A 25,291-nucleotide genomic window follows, 5' to 3' on the forward strand; every position below is an offset into this window, starting at 1 on the left:
AACCAACTAAAACTTTTTTAAAAGGCTGATGTGGAGTGACAAGATAATGTGATGCGGAAAGAATAGTTTTTTTGATTGATGGTTCTGGGACAATGGAGTATCCACATGCAAAAAAATGAAGTTGGATCTGTTACCTCATACATATACAACAATCCACTCAAAATGGATCAAAAACCTAAATGTAAGAGCTAAGACTATAAAGCTCTTAGAAGAAAGCAGAGAAAAAAATCTTCTTGGCCTTGGATTAGTCAATTAGTCCTTAGAACAGCCAACGTGCAAACAGAAGTTAGACAACGGGGACTTCATCAAAGCTAAAAAATATTTATGCTTCAAAATACAATGTTAAAAAAGTGAAAGCACACCCCACAGAATGGAAGAAAAATATTTTCAAGCCACATATCTAATAAATGACTTAGATCCAGAATACAAAACAAACACTTACAACTCAATAACAAAAAGACAAATAACCCAATTTAACAATTGACAAAGGGTTTGAGTAGACATTTCTCTTAAGAAATTATAGAAATGGCCCATAAACACATGAAAAGAGGCTTAACACCATTAGTCATCAGGGAGATGCAAATGAAATCCACAGTGAGATACCACTTTACACCCACAAAGATGGCATTAATCAGAAAGACAGTAACAATTATGGGGAAAGCTACGGAGAAGGTGGAATCCTTGTGCACTGCTGGTGGGAATGTAAAATGATGACTCCCCTGTAGAAAACTGTCTGGCAGTTAATCAAATGGCTAAGCATGAAATTACTACATAATCGAGTGATTCCACTCCTAAGTATATACCCAAGAGAACTGGAAACATAAGCCCGCCCCAAAACCTGCACATAAATGTTTGTAGCATCATTATTCATAAGAGCCAAGAGGTGAAATAACCCAAATATCTGTCCACTGATGAATGGATAAGCAAAATCTGATATCTCCAGATCATGTATTAATTGGCCACAAAAGAGAGTGGAGTACTGATGGGTGCTACAACATGGATGAACCTTAGAAACAGTATGCTGTGTGAAGGAAGCCATATATAAAGGGCCACACATGATATGATTGCATCTGATTATATGATTCCATTTATAGGAAATGTCCAGGATAGGCAAGTCTATAAAAACAGGGAAGAGATTAGTGGTTGCCAGAGGTGGAGGGGAGAGGACACGTTAAAGAATGATTGCTAGCAGACATGGGATTTTTTGGGGGGTGATGAAAATGTTCTGGTGTTAGGTTTCAGTGATCAAATGCACAACTCTGTCAATATAGAAAAAAACCACTTGACAGGGTGGATTTTATGGTATGTGAATTATATCTCAATAGAGCTCTTTTTTTTTAAGTAGGCTCCAGGCCCAGCATGGAGCCCAACACGGGGCCTGAACTCAAGACTCTGAGATCAAGACCTGGACTGAGGTCAAGAGTCAGACGCCCAACTGATTGAGCCACCCAAGTGCCCCTAATAAAGCTATTTTTTTTTGAGAAAGAGAGGGTGCAAGTGAGTAAGCTCAGAGAGAGAGAAAGAGAGGGGCAGAGACAGAGAGGGAAAGAGAGAGAAATGGGGCTCACCTGAAGCGGGGCTCTTGCTCACCCAAAGCAGGGCTTGAACTCACAAACCACACGAGATTATGACCTGAGCTGAAGTTAGATGCTTAACCAAATGAGCCATCCAGGTCCCCCAATAAAGCTATTTTTTTTAAAAAGGCAACATCTAAGCTCCTACTCAGAAATTGCTTTAGGCTTTTTACACTTCCCCATGCCACACTACTTACCTTCCCTGTCCTCTCAGCCATGTCTGATTATGTATTTGCATTCTAACTTTCCAGCTTCCCCATTGACTTTGAAGAGCCCCAGGATTTGGACATTCCACCCACAATTGTTTCAGCAATGGACACATAACACATGTCAGCACAATTAGTACCAACAAGACCCAACTTAGGGACTCCCAATGCTCTACCAGGGAGGGGATGCCGCTGTTGGATTAGGCATTGTGAGACAGAAGGTATCAGGGGTTTCCGGTAAGGTTCTGAAAATGGAAACCAACCCCCAAGGAAGTATCTCTAATGGCTCCCGATAAAATAATTGACACTCTGTGTTAAGCCATGCATGCAGTTGGCTCTACCTCTAACCATTTAAGCTTATAGTGAATTACAAATGACCTGTTTTGCGTAAGCCTCTGTGGGTCTTTTCATTTACTTATTTTTGGTCACTTGCAATGAAAGAATCCTAAGTGATATCAAAGGAGGGATAGGTTCCAGCCTATCAAAGGAGGGACACCAGACATTTCCATGACCCATGTAATGTGGACTCTCATGAAATACACAAACGAAACAGGCATCCAACAGTTGTTCCTCTTTATCTGAAAAGCTGGAAAGAAAGTGGTATCATGCAGCAGGATGGTACGGGAATCAAGAGTTGCTATCCAAAAGCCAGAGAGGTTTATTGCCAACAAAGGGGGCAAAGAACGTGAAGGTCTCAATAACCTGGAGAAAGGATAAATAATTAGGTTGGTTTTGGATAAACTAGCAGAATCCCCACACGAGAAACTGCATTCGCTCTCTACGAGAGCCAGCCAAAAGAACACCTATAAATATGTGAGTAGAGGCTTGGAAACAAGCAGAAACTCAAATGAAGGTCGTCACCTCAGAGAACCCAGAATGAAATGTGGCTGTAACTAAGGAACGTGACGTCCAAGTATATACTCTGCTGCACTCAGCCCCTGCTTGGCACATAGCAGTGTCGTTAAATGTGTGTTGAGTTAGAGTGGATCTGTATGAACACAAGGGTCCACACGCCAGGGGGACATCTAAGGAGTCTCAAATAGGCAGTCATCATCCACACGAAGTCCAGGGGACAGGACATCTCACATACATAGAAACATAATTAGGAACATGCATATGGATATGGTTAGAGACAATAGGGAATGAGACCGACATCCACCACTGGACTACAGACCTACTCACAGTGCGGGGACCTGACCTTGGACTCTTCTGCGTTGAACAAGGTAAATTTTACCTACTGTGGCCTCTTGGCAGCCAGCCAGCTGGCTTTCATCTAGCGATAACCTCTGCATTTGTCATGAGCTAAGCTAGCCTTAGCACCGCAGCTATGTTAACCTATGTACCAAGTGGTGAAAAAGCTAACCATTGCATCAGGGAAGATGTTTAAAAGGCAGAAACCGTGCTAGCTAGTCAGTGCATGTGATTTTCTGCTCTGTGATTCCTCTTCCTACAGTCTTACATTGGGAGTCATTGAAAGACGATTAGGTGAGACTATTGCCCATGCAGAAAGAGTTCTAGGCCCCTTGTGGCCCCCAAGAGTAGGTCCAGAGGGCCCTTCCCCCACCTCCACTGGGCACACCGCATTCACAGAGACACTGCTGCGTCTCCTGTTCTAGATAAAAACACGTCCCAGATAAAAACAAAACAAAAACAAGCTTTCCATTTGTAAACCTACTTGGTCAATGCCAGGGCTTGCTTTGCTGTTTTGTGTGGTTACACTTTCTTATCAAAGGAAAACACAGGGGCTCCATTGAGCTCTGTGTGTTCGTCATAACTACAGAAAGGGAGTTTGATCCCTCCTTCATTTATTTTATTATTATTTTTTTTTGATAAAAAGGCCAACAAAAAAAGTTTGCTCAGAGAGAAAGGATATTATGTAAATAATTAGCCCATTCCAAGATTCTGTTGCACATATATATAGTGCAGTAGAGAGCTGAAGGAAATGAGGAGAATTTGCAAGACAACGGGACAGTTTATGAATCTGAGAAACAGGCATTGTCTCTGGAGTCCTGCTTATCTAGAATTTGTGAAGAATAGGTTGGAATGAGGCCTTCAGCCCAGATCTGGATGTTCACCGTACGAAGAATCAGAAACCAGTAAAGGAGGCCTAAATGCTAATGCCACGCTGAGCTGAACAGAATCTCTTCATCCATTTATGAAGAGGCTGTGTTACCAAGTTGTGTAGACGCTCAGGGTCTCTGGCATGTGCACCAATTCTTCTACATGGGACCAAAAAGAGAAAGCTTGAGAAGAAACTCTGACAAAGTGTTTCTAGGATAGTCAGGTAAGAGTCTGCTCAGACAGGCCCCTCTGGGGGAACCTGGGCAGGCTGACTTTGTTGATGCTTTTTTCTCCTCTGATTTTATAGGCTCAGCCACTGCTTTCTCACCTATGGTTTGGTCTCCCAAGACTGTCTGAGGCATCAAAAGGTAACCATGCTGAAGTCTATACCTGACCATTAACCCATGTCTCTGTACCTCTTTCTTGGGTGCAAATGGGAATGTTCCTGCAAATATCTTCCGTTGTTGTTTCTCCAGTGTTGTCCTCTGCTTTCAAAGAAGACAGTGCTGATGTTGAAGGCTGGTGAAGACCAAAAGTTGTGTCATCCATCAGCATTTTGAGGGCATCCAGAGTTGCTGGTAGATATACCACACGAGCAGTCATAGATCTGGCCCTGCATTGATGAGCCAGCCGCCAATGAGAACAGCTGTCTGACACCTTCAAATAGTCCACAGCCTCCCCAACCTGCTGTGTTCCGAAATCGTTTCAGGTATCCCTGGGGCCTAGTGTTGCTTTCAGCCCTCAGAAATGATGCTTGATACCCTCCTTCAAGAAGGGGCTTGTTGAGGGGCGCCTGGGTGGCTCAGTCAGTTGAACGTCCTACTCTTGATTTGGCTCAGCTCATGATCTCACGGTTTGTGCGTTCGACCTCTGCATCGGGCTCTGTGCTGAGAGCGTGGAGCCCGCTTGGGATTCTCTCTCTCTCCCTCTCTGTCCTTCCCTTTCACTCGATCTCTGTCTCTCAAAAATAAGTAAGTAAACATTTAAAAAAAGAAGAAGAAGAAGAAGAAGAAGAAGAAGAAGAAGAAGGGGCTTTTTGCTAGCCTTGACTAAACTCACATTTGCCTCTTGGGTTACTTCTGCTCTCTCTGCTCCAGGATAACGCTTTACCTGACCCGGTAACAGAAGCACAGAAAAATCAGAGGGGGCAGAAACATGGAAAAAGACATTCTAACTCACATTGAGCCTCCGATGACCCAGGCATGCGACACGGACCTGGCCACGGCGGCAGCACCTGCAAGAGCCCCGCCTGGGCTTCAGACTCCGCTTGAAGGTGCTGTGTCCGCCGCAAGTAGTGGGGTACATGTGGGACAGGAAAGCATGGAGCCAGGAGAGTACGATGAGGTGGAAAAAATGTCTGTTCTTAGTTTGGGGCTGAGCGCTGAGGCTGATGCCCCACACGCAGGTGAGGTTCCGGGTCACGCTGCGTTGCAGGGGACCAGCAGCCAGGGCAACACAGGGAAGAAAACCAGCCGGAAAAGGAGGAATAGAAAGGAAAACAAGGTTGTATATCTCCCCTGGCCTCTGACGCTACAGACCCGGGCATCTTCTGCAGCCCCAGTTCTGGGCCAGACTTGTGTCACAGGGGCTCTGCCGATTGCTGATACTGGAGTCGGCGCGGTGTATGAAAACAGGGAGGAAGGGGAGTGGGATGACAAGGAGAAGGTACCCGTTGCCACCTGGCCTGAGAAGGCACATGCTGGCGCCCCACTGCCAGCAGAAAGTACAGCTCAGGCCTCTCTTGAGGAGGCGTCAGTGGCAGCCAATGAGGAGATAAAAGGAGACCAGACAGGCAGTCATAAAGGGAGAAATAAAAAGAACAAAAAGGTCATGGCCAGTCCTTGGCCTCTGACAGTACAGGCTTGGGTGTCGTTCACAGGCCCAGGCCAGATGCAGATGGCTACAGCAGGGGCATCGTCATTTGCTAGGGATGGTGTCAATGCGGGGCCTAAAAGCAAGGGTCAGAAGGGTGAGGCGAATAAAACGTCAGCTTGCACTCCGTACCAGAGTGCACAGGACGGTGCCCCCCGCTCGGCTGAGGGTCTGGGGCAGGCCTCGTGGGAGGGGGCGTCCCCCCCTGCTGACAGCCCAGAAAATGAGGAGAAGAGAGCCGCCTATAAAAGAAGGAATAGAAAGGAGAGAAGCGTCTCGGCTGGTCCTTGGCCTCTGACAGTACAAGCCTGGGCATCATTTGCAACAGCAGACCAGGTGCAGACTCGCCCCCAGGGCGAGTCTTCTGTTGCAAGTATGGGGGTGAACGTGGGGCCAAGGAACTGGCCCCAAACAGAGTATAGTGAGGAGGGAGCACAGGCCGCTTTTCCTTGGCCTGAGAGGGTCCAGGCTGGTGCCCTCTTCCCGGCAACAGCCCCGGGACAGGCTTTACTGCAGGGGCATCCTTCCCAAGACCTACATTCCAAGGTGAGAAAAATGTGTTGGAGACCCCAAGGGAGAGAGAGGGAACTGGTTCCGAGCAATCCAGAGCAAGTTCGGGAACCCTGTCAGGGGTGTAGAAGAACCGAGAGACACCTGAGGGACCAGGACTTCTGGGAATGCACGGTGATGAATTTTGCTAGGCAGGTGGATTGTTGCTATTGTGGGGAGCTCTGCTCACAACAGCAGATGGAGGCTTTGACCCTGACCAAAGCCCACACCCACGTCAGCACTTCAGTGATGGGACCAGAGAGGGAGAGGGCTAAATCTCAGGCAGTCTGGATGGAGAAATGGGGAGGTTTTTGAGACGCAGAGGAGAAAAGAAAGAGACCTAAAGAGTATTTTGGGTCCTGGAAGTGCCACCGTCTATATCTGTTGGGAAGGAGGTGTTTAAATGCCACTCTGAATAGGGGGTGCCTGGGTGGCTCAGTCTGTTAAACGTCCAACTCTTGATTTTGGTTCAAGTCCTGATCCCTCCGTTCATGGGATCGAGCCCCGCTTCAGGCTTTGCTTGGGATTCTCTCTCTCTCTCTGCCCCTCTGCTCACTCCCACTCTCTCTCTCTCTCATAAATGAATGAATGAATGAATGAATAAATAAATATTTAAATGCTACTTTGAGGAAAGGGAGGCTCAGTACCCAACTGGCAAATTTCCCTGTTACATGGTAACATCACCAAGTACTCTCTGCAAGGGTGATTTTTCTCCAAAAATAAGTTTTGGGTTTGTGGAGAATTGGTGCATACATGTAACACTTAAGAAAAGCAAAAATGCTTTTTTCTCTATGTTGTTTCCCCTAACATTTTCAGCACTGTTGAGAAAGGTGAGTTACCTATAGCTAATAAGCTGTATTAGAGTTTTAGAGTGCCAACCAGTGATAGAATGTGTATTGGATCCTGAGCATACCTCTCTTGACTGGAAAGTGTTATTGTGTATATTGCATATTAGATTGTAAACTGACTTGATGATCGCATTTTGCTCTAAGACTGGCCAATTTACACTTGCTCAGAGCACAGGCTCTAGAGCCACAATGCCTGCGATCTAAGCCCAGCTTGGGACTCACTCTTCTCTTCTGGGCCCCAGTCTATCACCTGGGGGTAATAATAGCACCTGCCTCATATATTGTGTGATTAAATGAGTTAATACATATGAAGCATGTAGACTAGTACATGGCATATAATAAGCCCTCAGACACTAACACCTATCATTGCTTTTAACTTTCAACAGTAAATGTCATGGAAGGGTCTAGCACTGTGGTACTATGTGCGTTAAAAGTTATGCAAATGGCAGTGCCTACGTGAGGCAGGAGACGATGCCTCCATTTACAGTTATGGTAACAAAGATTCTTCAAGCCAAGGGGAAAGACGCTACTCAAGGGGGAAAAGCAGGCAATAAAATGGTAGCTATCGTTCTGAGGTGCACGATCTCAACCGTGTCAGGACAAGGTAGCACAATAAAGGCTGGGGGAGAATACGCTCCTGTGCTAATATCCCTTACTGCTGGATGGGGGGATCGTGCCCGGCTGATGTGTTTCTGCTTCCTAGTTCTCTTGTGTAACGTCCAAATGTCTGCGTCACCGTGGCATCAGCAGATAATCAGCATTCATCAAGGAGGGTGACAAGGACAAGGACGAGGAGCCCTCCCGCCGGTGGACTTGTTGGAAGGAGTCGCCCAACGTGGAGGGTGCTCAGGGGACGAGACCCTCCCCAGGGAGGACTCCCCAGCCTGCAGCTGCGGAAAGAGAGGTCCAGGCACCTTTGGCTGGCGCTGGACAGGACGCACACAGCTCTGCCCACCGGCGAGGAAGGGAGGGACTTCCCTTGCCTGATTTTGCTCTGACTCAGTGGTTGCTCCCACCTGCCACCTGTGTTGAAATCTTCCCTGGAAGCTTGGCTGGACAAGGAGGCTGGGCATACGCTGAGATTAAAAAGTAAACTTTTGTATTGGCCTTTCGTATGGCGTGGCTTTGGGGGCGATTTAGTTAAAATGGTGTCCTGATGCGTGCCCTGGCAACACCGAAGGGGTAGATATTCGTGGGGGGCTCTGAGGGGGTCCACGTGCCCCCTTTTATGTGTCCTGGATGCTCTAGCAGGGCCTTTGGGCACTTTTGGAGAAGCGTCTTTGTGAAGGGGCAGGAGGGACTTTACTGATATCCACTCATCCTCCTGCCCCGAGGGGTCCAGCTCCACCCTGATCTCGCTTGAAGGGGACAATTTTACCCCCTAGTTGGCTACATGCCTTGCTGTTAAACCCAAGGGCTTAACCAGAACAGGGACTGGGTATATATATGAGTCAGGGCCACATAGCCTCACTACCCCTCTGTCTAACCTCAGGGAGGGGCTCTCTGATATGAATCAAGGTTAGAATATGGGAGATGAAAGAACAGGAACAAAGGAGTCTGTGATTTCTTTCTGCCAGGTGAGTCCTCTCCTCTGCTTCTTCCACATTACTAAAGCCAGGGCAGGAGAGCTAAGCAGGGCAAGGGGACGGGCAGGGGAAAGGGAATAAGAAGTTGGTTGCCCTGTTCTTGGGCTGGCCCAACTTTAAAGCTAGAAGAGAGGGTAAAGGGGGTCTGAGTTACCTTCACTGTCCAGCTCAGCTTACCAGGGTAAGAGAGTCAAAATGGATGTGAGGCGGAAACACCTATAATTGTGAATAAAGATTGCATTTGCCTGACATATTTCCTGTGTCACGTTAGTCTTGGCAAACTTCAAGTACAAGAGCACACAACTGACAAGAGTCTTGGTATGGTGTTGCGGAGGGAACCCAAGCATCTGAGAAGCACAGCTGGTCATGTGGCTGTCCTTTATGCTACCATGGCCATGGCTGGCACCTAACAGAAAGTGGCAGCCAGGAGAAAGAGGGGTGGCCCAACCAGACCCCAGAGAACTGTTCTGTTACAAAGGCAGGGCAATGGAGTCCCTCACCATGGGATAAGCCTTTTTTTAATGTTCATTTATTTTTGAGAGGAAGGAGGGGCAGAGGGAGAGAGGGAGACACAGAGTGTGAGGCAGGTTCCAGACGCTGAGCAGTCAGCACTGAGCCTGATGCAGGGCTCGAACCCATGAGCTGTGAGATCATGACCTGAGCCCAAGTCCGATGCTCAACTGACTGAGTCACCCAGGCGCCCTGTGAGCTAAGCCTTTTAAGCTGAGCTTTCTAGGCACAGCAACTTATTTCTGCCTGTTTCCAAACCAGATACTTCTGCCTGCCTTTCTTCCCTAAGAGGACTTTGCATTTCCAGCCCTGTCTCCCATGGCTGCCTCCCGGGGGCCCCAACAGGGGCCATCCACTTCAACCAATATGCTCATGTTAGTGCCGCCCAAATACTCTATGAACATCCCAACCTGCAGGTTTTTCTCAAATCGCCCCCTACACCTGGCCTGCCTTTCTCTCCCGGGACACCATTCGCATCCCATTCCCGACCGCAAAGCCCCACCAGGCCTCCTCTCAGCCCAGTGATGCATTTTCGTGGCTTCATCCGGGGCTTTATTTTTTCACCTGAACCAAAGCTGATAACTCTGTTGCTTCAGGGACTCAGTGAAGTTTTGTTGTCAAAAGTATTCCTGCAGGACATATATTGTTCTAAAACTCAGGCAGCCACTTGGGGGTCACTTCCTGTATACATGAAGTGGGCTGGGTTCCCAAGGGACTATGCTTTAATCTCACAGCTAGGTAACAAAATTGCTGGATATCATTCATTTCCCATAAAATAAACGAGTTCCCAGGGGGTGGAGGTGGGGGAGCCCTGAAAACACAATGCCTCTTTCATAGGATTTGCCTTAGCTAACAGTCCTGAAGTTCTCACAGTTTATACAGTCCTTAGCTCCCAAGAAGTTCATAGTGCTCCTTGATATCAAAACGTGCTGTCCTGGGACCAGGCCTGGCTGGCTCAGTTGGTAGAGCATGTGATTCTTGACCTCGGGATCGTGAGATTGAGCCCCACGTTGGGTGGAGAGATTAGTTAAATAAAATAAAGTGAAATAAAATATTTTTTAAAAAACACGCTGTCCTTAATATATGACCATGACATCATTGAACCGTTAGCAGTAGGGTGGCCTTTGAAGTTGTTTTGTCACCACGGATGAGGCTACCCTCAATCTTGAAGTCTCTTCCTTATGACCAAGGGCAGCCATTTCCCAGCCAGGGTCCGGCCTTGGAAGGGAGCCTAGCCAACTGACGCACTAAGTCCCCTACCCTGTCCACAAGCTCTAACCACCTCAGCTGAAGAACAGCCCTGAGAGACAGAAGAACCCAGAAGAACAGAAGAGTTCTGAAGAACTCAGAGTCCCAGAAGACTGAAGAACCTCGGTTTCACCCGTGAAACAAAACTAACAATAGTACCTGTCTCTTAAGATCGTTGTAAGGATTAAAAGAGAGAATACGTGTCAAGTGTGTGGAGTAATGCCTGGCATGTATTGAAGTATTCATCTTGGCTACGACGATTGCTCATCTCCAGGGAAGAAACCCAGAGCGTAAGTATTCTGCCATGCAGGATTTGGTTTGCCCTATAACCTGGTGCCAAGCACTTCCCCATCTGCATTTGGTTATCAGACTACACTCCTTGACAGTCAGGCAATGCCCACCCCCCCACCCCACCTATCCTGACATTACCCAAGGGCTTTTGGGGGATCAGACCCTGCCATGGGTGCTGCAAAGAGACATCAAAAAAATATTTTCTCTTCCTTCAATGAGCTCAACAGCTACCTTGGGAAATGGGCCCAAAGGAAGGCACAGTGAGCACAGCCCAAACCCACTGGGCCTATGCACAGGCAGGCCCAGCCCCAGAACGTGTTTTTAACCCAAAGATAAGAAAGCCACAATAAAAGACCAGGGAGTTATCTTAGATATTTCTGTTTTTTTTAAAAAATGAGGGGTTTGGTTTGTTAACCACATCTGTTATTTACCCAAAATTATGCTAGATACTGTGAGAATACCCCTACGCTTATTTATCTGCCTACCTACCTGCCTACCTACCTATTTCTCATTTCAGCAGGGGGCTGGGCCCTTGAAGAGGTTCCTATCCAGCAAAAGTCTTCAAACAATTTTTAAAAATTTATTTATTTATTTATTTATTTATTTATTTACTTTGAGAGAGAACATGCATGCGCTGTCACACACACGAGAGTGGGAGAGGGGCAGAGAGAGAGGGAGGGAGAGAGAGAGAGAGAGAGAGAGAGAGAATCCAAGCAGGTGCTATGCTGTCACCTGAGACAGGGCTCAAACCCACAAACTGTGAGATCATGACCTGAGCCGAAATCAAGAGTCAGACGCTCAACCGACTGAGCCACCCAGGTGCCCCTTCAAACATTTTTTTTTAATGTAACCAAAGGACAAAACATCGTATGACTCCACTTATATGAGACACCTAGAACAGTTAAATTTATAGAAACAGAAAGTAAAATCATGGCTACCAGACACTGGGAAAGGGGCATGGAGAGTTATTGTTTAATGGATACAGAATTTAAATTTGGGATAATGTAAAAGTTCTGGAACTACACAGTGGCAACAGTTGTACAACAACATGAATGAATGTACTTACTGCTACAGAACTCTACACCTAAAAATGGCTAATATGGTACATTTTATGACAGGGAATGCAAGGCTACAAAGACAAACAAAAAAAACCTTACACGCTAATTTCCACAACTGTGCTGAAATTCATTTCTGGCCATAAGGAATTCGGAAGAAGGAAAGCTCAAGGAAGGGTAGAGCAGCTCCAAAAAGTGTTACAGAAGAGCCAAGATATGAGCCAGACTTAGATGAAAGGGTACAATTTGGAAAAGCAATGAAGAGAGAATTGCTGGAGCAGAGGTACTCAGAGACAGCAATGAGTCCTAACAGTGAGCACGGTAGCCCCACAGAGAAAGGCCTATGAGCTTAAGAGAGCAGTTGCGGGGGGAGGGGGGGGGTGCCTGGGTGGCTCAGTCAGTTAAGTGTCCGACTTCAGCTCAGGTCATGATCTCTCAGCTCATGGGTTTGAGCCCCGCACCGGGCTCCCTGCTGTCAGTGCAGAGTGCACCTCTCTCCTCCCCTCCCTCCCTCTCTCTCCCCCCCACCTCTGTCTCTCAAAAAAAAAAAAAAATTAAAAAATGTAAAAAAAGAGAGAGCAGTAGGAACCATGGCTGCTGGAGTAGGGTGGGGGCCTGACCACAGAAGGACTTGAACAGCAGGCAGACATTTCAGTTGGAAGCCTTGGGCACTAGAGATTCATTATAGTATTATACAACTTCATTTTGTACTTCCGAAATCTGAGCAACGTTTGCAGTCTAGTTACTTATAATAAGCCTGGTTTCAGAAATATACTATAATTATGTAAGATGTCACCATTGAGGGGAATCTGGAGGATGCGTACAAGGGACCTCCTGGCCCTATTTCTCAAACGTCTTGGGAGTCTGTAATTATTTCAAAACCAAAGCTTAGAAAATGAATACTTTAAAGATCGATCTGTCATGTGTGTGCATGATGGAGACAGGATGAAAGGAGACCAAAAGGAGACAGGATGAGAAGTTGTTCTGAGCATGTATCTCTTCACCTAAATATGGTTCACTCAGAAAAGAGGTTGGCCCTGGGTAAACGAAACTCTCATTCGTGTGGTTCAGTCAAGGAGAAAAACCTGAATTTATTGCACCTGAGAGCCAAATGCTATGTTTTGCTGGATGAAGATGTTTGGTCTTGTAAGTTTGGAGTTAAGAGTGATTTTGGGGGTTCCTGGGTGGCTCGGTTGGTTAAGCGTCCGACTTCAGCTCGGATCATGATCTCGTGGTTTGTGAGTTCGAGCCCTGCATTGGTCTCTACGATGACAGCTCAGGGCCTGGAGCCTGCTTCAGATTCTGTGTGTGTGTCTCTCTCTGTCCCTCCCCTGCTCGCTCTCTGTCTCTCTGTCTCTCTTAAAAACAAATAAACATTTTTTAAAAAGTGATTTTCTAGTCAGTCATCTAGAAGTGAGTCAGGCTGTGACACGGTGAACAGCAATCTGTTTATAAAAAGGCTATGGGGGTCCCCAGCTGGATTAGTCGGTAGAGCGTGTGACTCTTGATCTCAGGGTTGTAAGTTAGGACCTCACACTGGGTGTAGAGATTACTTAAAAAAAAAAAAAAAAGACTATGAATGATTCAGATGTTGGACCACCAAACTGGAGCTTGTTCTCTAGGAAAACACAATGGAAATACCTCTAAACACCTGTAGCCCACAGAGAAGGTACTGGGCTTCGTATATTCTTCTGCAGCAAGTGAGTGGGCATCTGGCTGTACAACATGTCCATTGAGTGACAGTGACTCCAAAGACCATCAGCCAAACATTATCTGCTTGCCCAACCAAGCCCGCTTGGTATCTAAAATCTACAAAAGAAAAAGCTGGTCAGCATTTGAAGAGGAAGCAGAAATGACTACCTCAAGATATGTTACTTTGGCATATCTTTACCTAAGAATCTTATGTGCATGCCGGGTGCGGGAATGATACATTTTCAGAAATACCAAATAAAAGTTGTGCTGTCTAGTTAACAGTAGGTTTACAACCTATTGGAAATATATATGAACCCTCTCCCCATAATGGAGTCCCAAACCCTTGGACACTTCACTTCCTGGTTCTTCTTCCCCTCTTCGTTTCGCGGGCTTATTCTCCCGGGATTTGCAAGCAGCATGTGCCGAAGAAGAAAGGAGGGACCGAAAGTTTCTGCATCACTTCAGGGAATGTACATTTGTTCCAATCAGACTACTTTTTGCCTTACATGGGTATAGGCGACTTCCGGGTAAGGCTGTAACCTCTGTGGTACTCAGCCAATGAGGAATCAGGGGAGGGACTTCATGCTAGGAAATAAATTGCCTGTTATAACTGCCATGAATGTGCCTGTCCATCAGACACCTGCTCTTGCAAGAACGTTGATTAAAGCCTCAGTTCACTGTGCTCCAAGTCTCCATGTCCCTCCTTTGATTGGATCAGTGGGCTTATTTCTCCCACCAGGGCAAACTCCGTTTTGAAACATCCCCTCTTGCCTTCCTGTGAGTGGCCTTCCTCCCCTTGGTATCCCCAGACCTCTACCCCTTTCCTCAGCTCAGGATGTTATAGGGCTCCCATACACACACAATTAAATTTGGTTTTCTCCAGTTAATCCATTTTAGTCAATTTCATTATTAGACCAGTCAAACAACCTAGAAGGGAAGGAGGGGACATTTCTCTGCCCCTCCACATTTCTTTTCAGAAAGCGGATGTTGGTTGGGTGGGCAGGAGGTGAAGAGACAGGAGCTGGAGGGCATCCTTCTAGATCCTCTCTATTGATAGGTGGCTAGCCCATCCTCCCAGCTGACTGGGACCTTGGAGGAGCCACTGGGAGTAAATCCCACCAGCTGGCTTCAGCTGGCCGCCTGGATGCAAAGCAAAAGTGGAGTGGGAAGGTGACCAGAAGGAACTAGTAGCTCTTTTCCCCATTTCATCCTCCATTTGCCCTTTTCTGCAGTCTATGCCCTGTATCCCATTCGGTGTGTTGCTTCAGCATTTCTTTCTTGGGGATGGGGCTCCTACTGCCACTTGAATTTGTTTTCCATCTTGCACAGCAGCTGGCTTCCTTAAGTCTTCTGAGGTAGCTCAATTTTCTTCATTGTTTCAGTTTGGGCTACAGAATTGAACCAGCCAGTCATGAATACACAGAGGATTTATCACTTAATAGCTGAACCGCTTGGGTCATTAAGGAGTGGGACAGAAACAGCGCAGGGATTGTTAACCTTGCAGAAAATGTAACATGGAGATGGGAGACAGCTGTTTGCTTCCTGTTGTACTTTTTAAGGCTCCCCTCTGTGAAAGGACAGCTTGTGTTTTGCCTTTGTGGCCTTGGGGGTCGGAAGCGTAGTTTGGGGCTTCCGCATGGCAGGGTGAAGGGAAAACGACGGGACAGTTTGGGACTTCTGGGAGCAAGCTGTGTACTTTGGGCTTTGCATATGCCTTCAGACTGCTTCCTGCAAGGCCTGCTCTGGAGGTATTTGCATGATTTCCTGGGCAGGTATTTGCATTGACCTGGGTAGGTAGCTCAGTTCTAATCCTTCCCTCTGCTCCTGTATGGCTCCAGGGAGAGGATGGAATGAGTCTGCCAAAGGGACTCAAAAGCTGAATGTCTTCCTTCATCATGCCCAAAACTCCATTGTTGGGACACCTGGGTGGCTCAGTTGGTTAAGTGCCTGACTCTTGGTTTCAGCTCAGGTCATGATCTCATGATTCATGGGTTCGAGCCCTGAATTGGGCTCTGCGCTGGCAGTGCAGAGCCTGCTTGGGATTCTCTGTCTCCCTCTCTCTCTGCCTCTTCCCTACTCACACTGTCTCTGTGTCTCTCAAAATAAATAAATGAACGTAAAAAAAAAAAAACTCCAGGGGCTCCTGGGTGGCTCAGTCGGTTAAGTGTCTGACTTAGGCTCAGGTCATGATCTCGCGGTTTGTGGGTTCAAGCCCCGCGTCAGGCTCTGTGCTGACAGCTCAGAGCCTGGAGCCTGCTTTGGATTCTGTGTCTCCTTCTACCTCTGCCCCTCCCCTGCTTGTGCTCTGTCTCTGTCTCTCTGTCAAAAATAAATAAATGTAAATTAAAAAAATTAAAAAAAAAAAAACTCCATTATACCCATTCCAGTGGTGACTGATGAGGATCCTTGACCTTGACCTCTAATCAGTGTTCCTGCAGAGCAGAACATTTACTGCAAAGCCAGACTATACACCAGGCCTCCTCAAAAGCCCTCCTCATTCTGAAACTGTACTGGGGTTGGGGTGAGAAAGAGGGATGTTCAAAGTAGGGAAACTCCTTGAGCACCTTCTAGCAGTTGACTATGTGATTTGCCTGGCTTCCAGCCTGTGTTCTTCTCCTATGAACACACCAGGCTACTATACCAGCCCTGTGCTGAACCAGGGGCATGTGAACCCCACTGGGGAAGAAGAGTAGTGGGCATCAGAAAAGTCCCTCCTGCCCCTTCACAAAGACGCTTCTCCAAAAGTGCCCAAAGGCCCTGCTAGAGCATCCAGGACACATAAAAGGGGGCACGTGGACCCCCTCAGAGCCCCCCACGAATATCTACCCCTTCAGTGTTGCCAGGGCACGCATCAGGACACCATTTTAACTAAATCGCCCCCAAAGCCACGCCATACGAAAGGCCAATACAAAAGTTTACTTTTTAATCTCAGCGTATGCCCAGCCTCCTTGTCCAGCCAAGCTTCCAGGGAAGATTTCAACACAGGTGGCAGGTGGGAGCAACCACTGAGTCAGAGCAAAATCAGGCAAGGGAAGTCCCTCCCTTCCTCGCCGGTGGGCAGAGCTGTGTGCGTCCTGTCCAGCGCCAGCCAAAGGTGCCTGGACCTCTCTTTCCGCAGCTGCAGGCTGGGGAGTCCTCCCTGGGGAGGGTCTCGTCCCCTGAGCACCCTCCACGTTGGGCGACTCCTTCCAACAAGTCCACCGGCGGGAGGGCTCCTCGTCCTTGTCCTTGTCACCCTCCTTGATGAATGCTGATTATCTGCTGATGCCACGGTGACGCAGACATTTGGACGTTACACAAGAGAACTAGGAAGCAGAAACACATCAGCCGGGCACGATCCCCCCATCCAGCAGTAAGGGATATTAGCACAGGAGCGTATTCTCCCCCAGCCTTTATTGTGCTACCTTGTCCTGACACGGTTGAGATCGTGCACCTCAGAACGATAGCTACCATTTTATTGCCTGCTTTTCCCCCTTGAGTAGCGTCTTTCCCCTTGGCTTGAAGAATCTTTGTTACCATAACTGTAAATGGAGGCATCGTCTCCTGCCTCACGTAGGCACTGCCATTTGTAGAACTTTTGGAAGCATACATCTTAAACCCTTTATCTTTCAGCACTAAATTTCATCCAAGTGTCTGGTGCTGTGTAATTATGTGTCCTAGTAACGCCATGGGTCTTTTTTGGATGCAAAAGCTGACTTCCATCCATGTACTGAAGTTGGGAAAATGTGAACCTGAAAAGTTTCCTGTCAAATGCATGTTTAATGTTGGGGCATCTTGGGGCAGCTGGTGGCTCAGTCGGTTAAGCATCCAACTTGGGCTCAGGTCATGGCCTCATGGTTTGTGAGTTCGAGCCCCACATCAGGCTCTGTGCTGACAGCTCAGAGCCTGGAGCCTGCTTCAGATTCTGTGTCTCCCTCTCTCTCTCTGCACCACCCCTGTTCTCACTCTTCCTCTCTCTCAAAAATAAATAAACATTAAAAAAAGAAACAAAACAGATGTATATATGGGAAGATGGGGGGAAGAAGAGAGAGAAACAAACCACAAAAGACTCTTAATGATAGAGAACAAACTGAGGGTAGATGGACAGATGGACGGAGGTGGGTGGGGGATGGGCTAGATGGGTGATTGGTACTAAGGAGGGCACTTGTTATGATGAGCACTGGGTGTTGTATGTAAGTGATGAATCCCTGAATTTTACTCCTAAAACCAATATTACACTGTATGTTAACTAAAATTTAAATAAAACAGAAAGTTAAATAAAGTTGGAACATCTTTTTCTGTGTGGCTTCCAAGTCACATGTGACAATGCCCACTGTAATCCAGTCCATGATGTCCAACTTACCCAGGTTTGCCAAGGACTTTCTGTTCTTAGCACCAAAAGTCCTGACTCCCCGGAACCAGCTCCGTCCTGGGCAGATCTGAACTTTGGAAAGACTGTCTCTATTTTATCACAGTAAAAGTCCTGCAACTCCAGAAGCCCATCAGTCCCAGGCAAACAGAAATGGTTGGTCGTTCTCCTTAAGATTCCATAACAAATTGGCTTATGGCATTCACTTTACCAGATGGAATTTGCATTTTAATAAATACATCTTCTAAATCATAAAGCCTTCACAATCCAGAGGAATGATGGCTAATGATGGAATCACAGGGACTGGGACAAGCTGGTTGGAAGTCTATCCCCCCCTCAACCCCACCCCCAGTATGCCTTTCAATTCTTACTCAATTGACTGCCTATTCTGCCAGCTCATTCCTGCAGGCAACCTGCAGTGCTATATTACAATTGTTGGGAGTCCTCACCCCCTAGGTTGTGGCTCCCAAACAGAAACTTGCATCTGAGTCACCTGGAGGGCTTGTTTAGAAACAGGTCTTTTGGGGGGGGGAATGTTTGTTTACTTACTTTTGAGAGATGGAGAGTGAGGGGGCTGGGAGGGGCTGAGAGAGAGGGGACACAGAACCTGAAGCAGGCTCCAGCCTGGCGTCACAGAGCCCAACGCGGGGCTCAAACCCGTGAACCATGAGATCATAGCCTGAGTCAAAGGCGGACGTTCAACTGACTGAGCCACCCAGGCGCCCCTGCATTTCTAGGGAGTTTCCAGGTGATGCTCTTGTTGGTGTTCCCTTCCCGTACTGAAAACCATGGTGTAGTGGTGAGGAGAGGTTCCTTGCTTTTATACTAATTGGTTTCACAGCCTTAGCTAGTTAGTTAACCTCTCATGCCTGTTTCCTCATTAATAAAAGTGAACCTCTCTCATCACATTGTTGTGAGATAATGGAACAGTGCCTGGCCTGTAAGAGCTACCTAAGTGTTTTTTATTATTACCCCAAACTCATAAGAACTGATCTGCTATTTTTTTTTAATTTTTTAAAGTTTTATTTATTTTTGACCCAGAGTGAGACAGAGTACAAGCGGGGAGGGGTAGAGAGGACGGAGACACAGAATCCAAAGAAGGCTCCAGGCTTTGAGCTGTCAGCACAGAGCCCAACGTGGGGCTGGAACCCACAGACTGTGAGATCATGATGACCTGAGCCAAAGTCAACCGCTTAACTGACCGAGTCACCCAGGCTGCCCCAGATCTGCTGTGTTTTTTAAAGTTCATTAATGATTTGAGAGAAACAGCACAAGCAGGGGAGGGGCAGAGAGACAGAATCCCAAGCGGGCTCCACACTGTCAGCAAAGAGCCCAATCTGGGGCTCAAACTCACGAAGCTTGAGAACATGACCTGAGCCAACATCAAGAGTCAGACGCTTAACGGACTGAGCAGTCCAGGCGCCCCTGATCTATTTTTCTTCTTTAGACTTCAAGCCAGCTGCAGATACTTGGTACTCCTACAAACATTCCTACCGTGCCTGGCCACTCGGCTGGGTTTGCAACTGCCCTGGTTCCCTCAGATGCTGACTGACCTTCTGGGGAAGATTGGCTGAGTTAACATTCAGGATTCTCTCCATCCCACCCTGCAGGCTCTTAGCTTCCAGAATGTTTTCCGGAAGAATGCCCAGGAGTGTAGCCACAAAGCAGCCCAAAGTATTTGAATAACACATGGCCCTATAAACTCCACGGACAAAGCCTTAGTTGTTGGGCAAGAAAGACCACTTAGTTGAAATAGACATATGTGGACTTCCTTGTTTAAGGAGAGATGAGTTTATAGCAGGATGCAAACATTCAGTGTGTGTGTGTGTGTGTGTGTGTGTGTATTCCCATTCTCCATTAGATGGGATCATTTGGCCCATTATCAGCAAAGGGCAACTTTGCCCAGGATGAAAGGAATGTCTTTTACATCCGAGAAGTAGAGTTGGGTGGTTGAGTTTTGTGAACACTGAGCCCCTTCCCTCACCTCCAAGGAAGATAAACCTGTTTTCTCTTGCCACTGATTCAGGCTCTAGTTGAAACAAGCCATTGAGGCTCTTCCTGGTGGGCCCTGAAGGGCTACTGCTCTCTTACTGCTGGTGTCAGTTAACAGAGAGATGCGCTCGACTGGAAATAGTGGCAAGACATAGAGTACATGGCTGGTTTTAAGGGGGCAGGCACCACTCAGAGGCTACAGATATTTACCAACCAGAATTTGCGCCTGTGTTGTTGGATCTTAAGAGTTAAAAAAAAAAAAAAAGGTGGGGGTGGGGGCACCTGGGTAAGTTAGCCGGTTAAGCATCCAACTTCAGCTCAGGTCATGATCTCACGGTTTGTGAGTTCGAGCCCTGCGTCCAGCTCTGTGCTGACAGCTCAGAGCCTGGAGCCTGCTTCGGATTCTTTGTCTCCCTCTCTCTCTCTGTCCCTCCTCTGCTCACACTGTCTCTCTCAAAAATAAAAGAACCATCAAAAAAATTTTTTTAAGAAGGAACCCAAATTCCAGCTTTTAACAGAATATCTCCTGACTTTTACATGTTGTCAGCCAACTGTAATCTTAAAAAAAAAATACTGTGTAACCCATCCCCCCACCATCTCCCCTCCAGCAACCCTCAGTTTGTTCTCTGTATTTAAGAGACTCTTATGGTTTACTTCCCTCTCTATTTTTATCTTATTTTTCCTTACCTTCGCCTATGTTCATTTGTTGAGTTTCTCAAATTCCACATATGAGTGAAATCATATGGTATCTGTCTTTCTCTGACTGGAGTATGTGTTAAATGGGTGATGAGCATTAAGGAGGGCACTTTTGGGGATGAGCACTGGGTGTCATATGTAAGAGATGAATCACTGGGTTCCACTCCTGAAGCCAAAACTACCCTGTATGTTAACTAACTTGAATTTAAATTTAAAAAAATTACCATGTGATCCAAACAAATATGTCCACAGCACATATTTGCTGCCAGTGTATGACTTCTGGGTTATAATGAGAAAAAAAGACACCAGGGTTTGTAGCATAGATGGTAAATGGGGTTAGCAGCAGGCAGGCAGAAGAGGCTGTGTGTTTGGGGAAAAGAAGTGATCAGGAGTCTAAGTATGGTCCTCCTGGTCAAGAGAGACAAAGTGAGCACATTCCAGAAGAGGCACCATTTGTACTCAAGAGATGTGTTGGATTTGAATCCTTGCCAGCTGGCCATCCTATCTTCAGTGGTTGGGAATGACAACAGCTAACGTCCACTGGACACAACACTGTACCAGGCATTGTCCTGAAAGCTTTACATGTATCGCTTAATTTAATCATCACACCTATTCCTGGGAAGTCGGTTGTGTCGTTATCCCCACTTGACTTCATTTCACCTATATCCTAGTCTTGTCCCAGTTGACTTCATGGAGCAGGATCTTGGTTCTACCTGGAAAAACACCCCACAAACCAACGAAATGCTGTGGGCAGAATGCCCAGTTGGTAGCTACCATGGATTTCATGCACCAACAATACCCCAAGTCTAAGAAACCTAGGACCCCTAGCTGCGTGTCACAGAGGAGCTCCAGAACCTGTCCTCTAAGGCAATGAATTAAGCATGTGAGAATGCCAAGGTTGAGACAGTGGAAAGTAGCCAGACTATTATAGTTGTATCTCTTGATGTCTTATCAACCAGTCACAGAGCCCCGGAGGAGTTACCTACTGGACAGGTCAGCTTTGATGGGAGGGAAGGCATAGGCTCCCTCTGCCCTGGAAAGCAACTTTATACAGGACGTTGCAGGGAAGGATCTGGGGGTACTGGAGGAGAGCATGAAGATGCTAGGGACCCAGAGCAGAGTGCAAAACAAAAGCTAGAAGGAAGAAAGATAACTCTGGCCTGCTGCATGACTTTTCTGAAGGCCAGTTTCATATGGAGGCCATTCACTGGCTGGGAAAGAGCCACAGAAGGAAATGGTTTTAATGCTGGGCTAGGGCCCCTGGTCTCTCTGAACATCCCCCCCCCCATTTCTTTGTGTAACTACGGCCACAGAAGCAGGGAAGGGGATTGTGAATCTGGCCTAAGTTCATGGTTTATCATTACCTAAATATATATTTACCAAAGACTTACCTAACAGAGCTTTTTAAAGTTCTGGGTGATGTCCTGTCTGGTATTTTCTTAGGAAATGAAATTGTTGCTTCATCAAATGATGGGTTATTTATTGATGGAGAAAAGTAGCCAGCAGGACCATTTCCCCATATTGCTTAGTAACTTTTACACGCACTCTAAGTCATATTTATATAACGGCTTAGGACTAGTAGTTACTAAATAACAGGAAATTCTGAAAAGGTTTCAGTATATATAAGATATCAAAACTGTTTAGCTAGAGACAGTTTCATGTTCACTTTATAAAGTCAGAGCTAAAGTTGTTGGATTTTCCCCTCTGAGCTCCTGAATACAAATATTTTGGACTCACCACTTAGTTGGTCATTCAGTAACATAGTTGGTCATTCAGTAACTTTTATTGGGCACCCGCTGTTGCCATCGTTGTGTCTAATAGCAATAGCTACCACGTATCAAGCACTTACTATCTGGTAGACATTAGGCTGATTATCTCATTTAACCCTGATAACCACCTTATTCAGTTAGTGTTTTCATCTCTATGTTTTACAGATGAGGAAACTAACACTTAGTTCTGTAAATTGCCCAGGACCAGCAGTCCTAAACTATAGTTGGTAACAACCACCACACCAAAAATGCCAATGATTGATTTTTGCTGATTACATGCTACATGCCAAACATAGCACTGTGTGTTACATATGCATCATCTCACTTAATTCTCAGAAGAATGACTCTGTGAGCTCAGTGCTATCATTATTATCAGCCCTATTTTACATATGAGGGAAATGAGGCTCCAAATGGTAATCTGCCCAGAGTCACACAGCTGGTAAGTGAAAGAACTATGATTTCTAGCAGGTTTCTCCAAACCATCAACAAAACTAAAAGGCAACCTACAGAATGGGAGAAGATATTTGCAAATGACATATCTGATAAAGGATTAGTATACAAAATATATAAAGAACTGATACAACTCAGGGCACCTGGGTGGCTCAGTCGGTTAAGTGTCTGACTTCAGTTCAGGTCAGGATCTCACAGTTTGTGGATTTGAGCCCCACATTGGGCTCTGTGCTGACAGCTCAGAGCCTGGAGCATGCTTCGGATTCTGTGTCTCCCTCTCTCTCTGTCCCTCCTCTGTTCTCTCTCTCTCTCTCTCTCAAAAATAAATAAACATTATGGGGTGCTTGGGTGGCTCAGTTGGTTGAGTATCCAACTTTGGCTGAGGTCATGATTTCACAGTTCATGAGTTCAAGCCCCACATCGGGCTTTGTGCTGACAGCATGGAGCCTGGAGCCTGCTTCGAGTTCTGTGTCTCCCTCTGTCTCTGCCCCTCCCCTGTCATGCTCTCTCCCTCTCTCTCTCTCAAAAACAAATAAACATTAAAAAAATTAATAAAAAATAAATAAAAATTAAATAATTTTTAAAAAGAACTGATATAACTCAACACCCCAAAATCAAATAAAGCAATTAAAAAATGGGCAGAAGACATGAACAGACATTTCTCCAAAGAGGACATACAGATGGCCCACAGACACATGAAAAGATGCTCAACATCAATCATCATGAGGGAAATACAAGTCAAAACTACAATGAGATATCACCTCATATCTGTCAGAATGGTGAAAATCCAAAACAGGAGAAACAGGTGTTGGCAAGGATGTGAAGGAAAAGGAAACTTTGTGCACTGTTGGAAATGCAAACTGGGCAGCCAATGTGGAAAACAGTATGGAGGTTCCTTGAAAAGTCAAAAACAGATGACCCAGCAATCACTCTACTGGATATTTAACCAAAAATACAAAAACAGAAATTCAAAGGGATACATGCACCCTGATGTTTATAGCAGCATTATGTATAGTAGCCAAATTATGGAAACAGCCCAAGTGTTCATCGATTGATGAATGGATAAAGATGTGGTATATATATGCAATGGAATATTACTCAGCCATTAAAAGGAATGAAATCTTACCATTTGCAATATCATGGATGGAGCTACAGAATATAATTTTAAGTGAAATAAGTCAGTCAGAAAAAGACAAACATCATATGATTTCATTCGTATGCGGGATTTAAGAAACAAAACAAACAAGCAAAGAAAAAAAAAGAGACAAACCATGAAACAGACTCTTAACTCTAGAGAACAAACTGATACCAGAGAGGAGGTGGGTGGGGAGATGGGTGAAATAGGTGATGAGGATTAAGGAGTGCCCTTTTTATGATGAGCACCAGGTGATGTATGGAATTGTTGAATCACTATATTGTACATCTGAAACTAGTATAACACTGTATGTTAACTATACTGGAATTAAAGTAAAAAGCTTCATAAAAAATAAAGTAGGTCCATCTGACACCAGAAGCCAACTCAAAGGACACCTCCTCCAGGAAGTTTTCCATAAACTCCCTAAAATGTTTAAGATGTCCATGTACCATGTTTACATTGCACCTTGCTGGCTCTATCAGAACATATTATTAACATTGTTATTATGACTAGTATTTTTTTTAGGGTTTTGTGCAAACTATGCATACATTATCCCTACTTCTCACAACGGTGTGTGGAAAAGGCATTATTAGCCTTATTATCTGGTAAACAGGCTCAAAGAAGTTAAGTAACGGGGTCAAGACCACACAGCTACTGGAAATGGAACTGGGGTTCCAATCCAAGTCTATTGGTCTCCATTGAGTGAAAGCCCATACTTTTCCTGCCAAACAATGCTACCTTCCATCATTTTGTATTGAAATTATGTTTGTTTATCTATATGATCTAATTGGCCGAGTGTCAGCACACTTTTTAGGTAGAGCCAGATAGCAAATATGTGAGGCTTTGCAGGCCATATAGTTTCTTCTGGTCGTATCACAAAAGCAGTCATAGACAATACATAAGCAAATACATAGACAAATGGGTGTGGCCGTGTTCCAAAAAATCTTTATTTACACATACTGAAATTTGACTTTCGTATAATTCTCATGTGTCATCATACGTACATTCTTTTTTTTTTTAATTGTCTTTTTAAGAATTTGAAAATATAAAAACCACTCTTTGCTCACAGGCCATAAAGAAACAGTCAGTAGGCTGGATTTAGCTAGTAGGCCCTTGCGATAGACCGGTAACTCCTGGAGGGTAGAGGTTAGTCCTCCTCATTGATTTCCTCAAGATTTCACCCAGTGCCCATAGTCAGGGCCTAGTAAATATTTGCTGAGAGGCAGACTTCAGCCAGAGGATAGATTCTAGAGCATAGACTTTGCTTTGTCACTTTCTAGCTGGGTGACATTAGGCAAATCGCTGTTAGGTTACTCTCAGTTTCCTCATCTAAAAATGGATACGGGGGCGCCTGGCTGGCTCAGTTGGTAGAGCGCAACTCTTGATCTCAGGGTCGTGAGTTCAAGCCC

General features: G+C 45.9%; 1 protein-coding gene across 1 annotated transcript; it reads left to right on the forward strand.

Moving 5' to 3' along the window:
• Positions 1-3,705: 3,705 nt before the first annotated feature.
• Positions 3,706-6,743, forward strand: LOC125157329 (uncharacterized). The gene is made up of 4 exons (XM_047843931.1): positions 3,706-4,064; positions 4,149-4,209; positions 4,318-4,550; positions 4,939-6,743. Exon 4 carries the CDS (start codon positions 4,997-4,999, stop codon positions 6,575-6,577), a length of 1,581 nt encoding a protein of 526 aa, XP_047699887.1. The 5' UTR covers positions 3,706-4,064; positions 4,149-4,209; positions 4,318-4,550; positions 4,939-4,996; the 3' UTR covers positions 6,578-6,743.
• The last annotated feature ends 18,548 nt before the right edge of the window (positions 6,744-25,291 follow it).

Source organism: Prionailurus viverrinus, chromosome X (genome assembly GCF_022837055.1).
Source record: "Prionailurus viverrinus isolate Anna chromosome X, UM_Priviv_1.0, whole genome shotgun sequence".
Classification (NCBI taxonomy): Eukaryota; Metazoa; Chordata; class Mammalia; order Carnivora; family Felidae; genus Prionailurus; species Prionailurus viverrinus.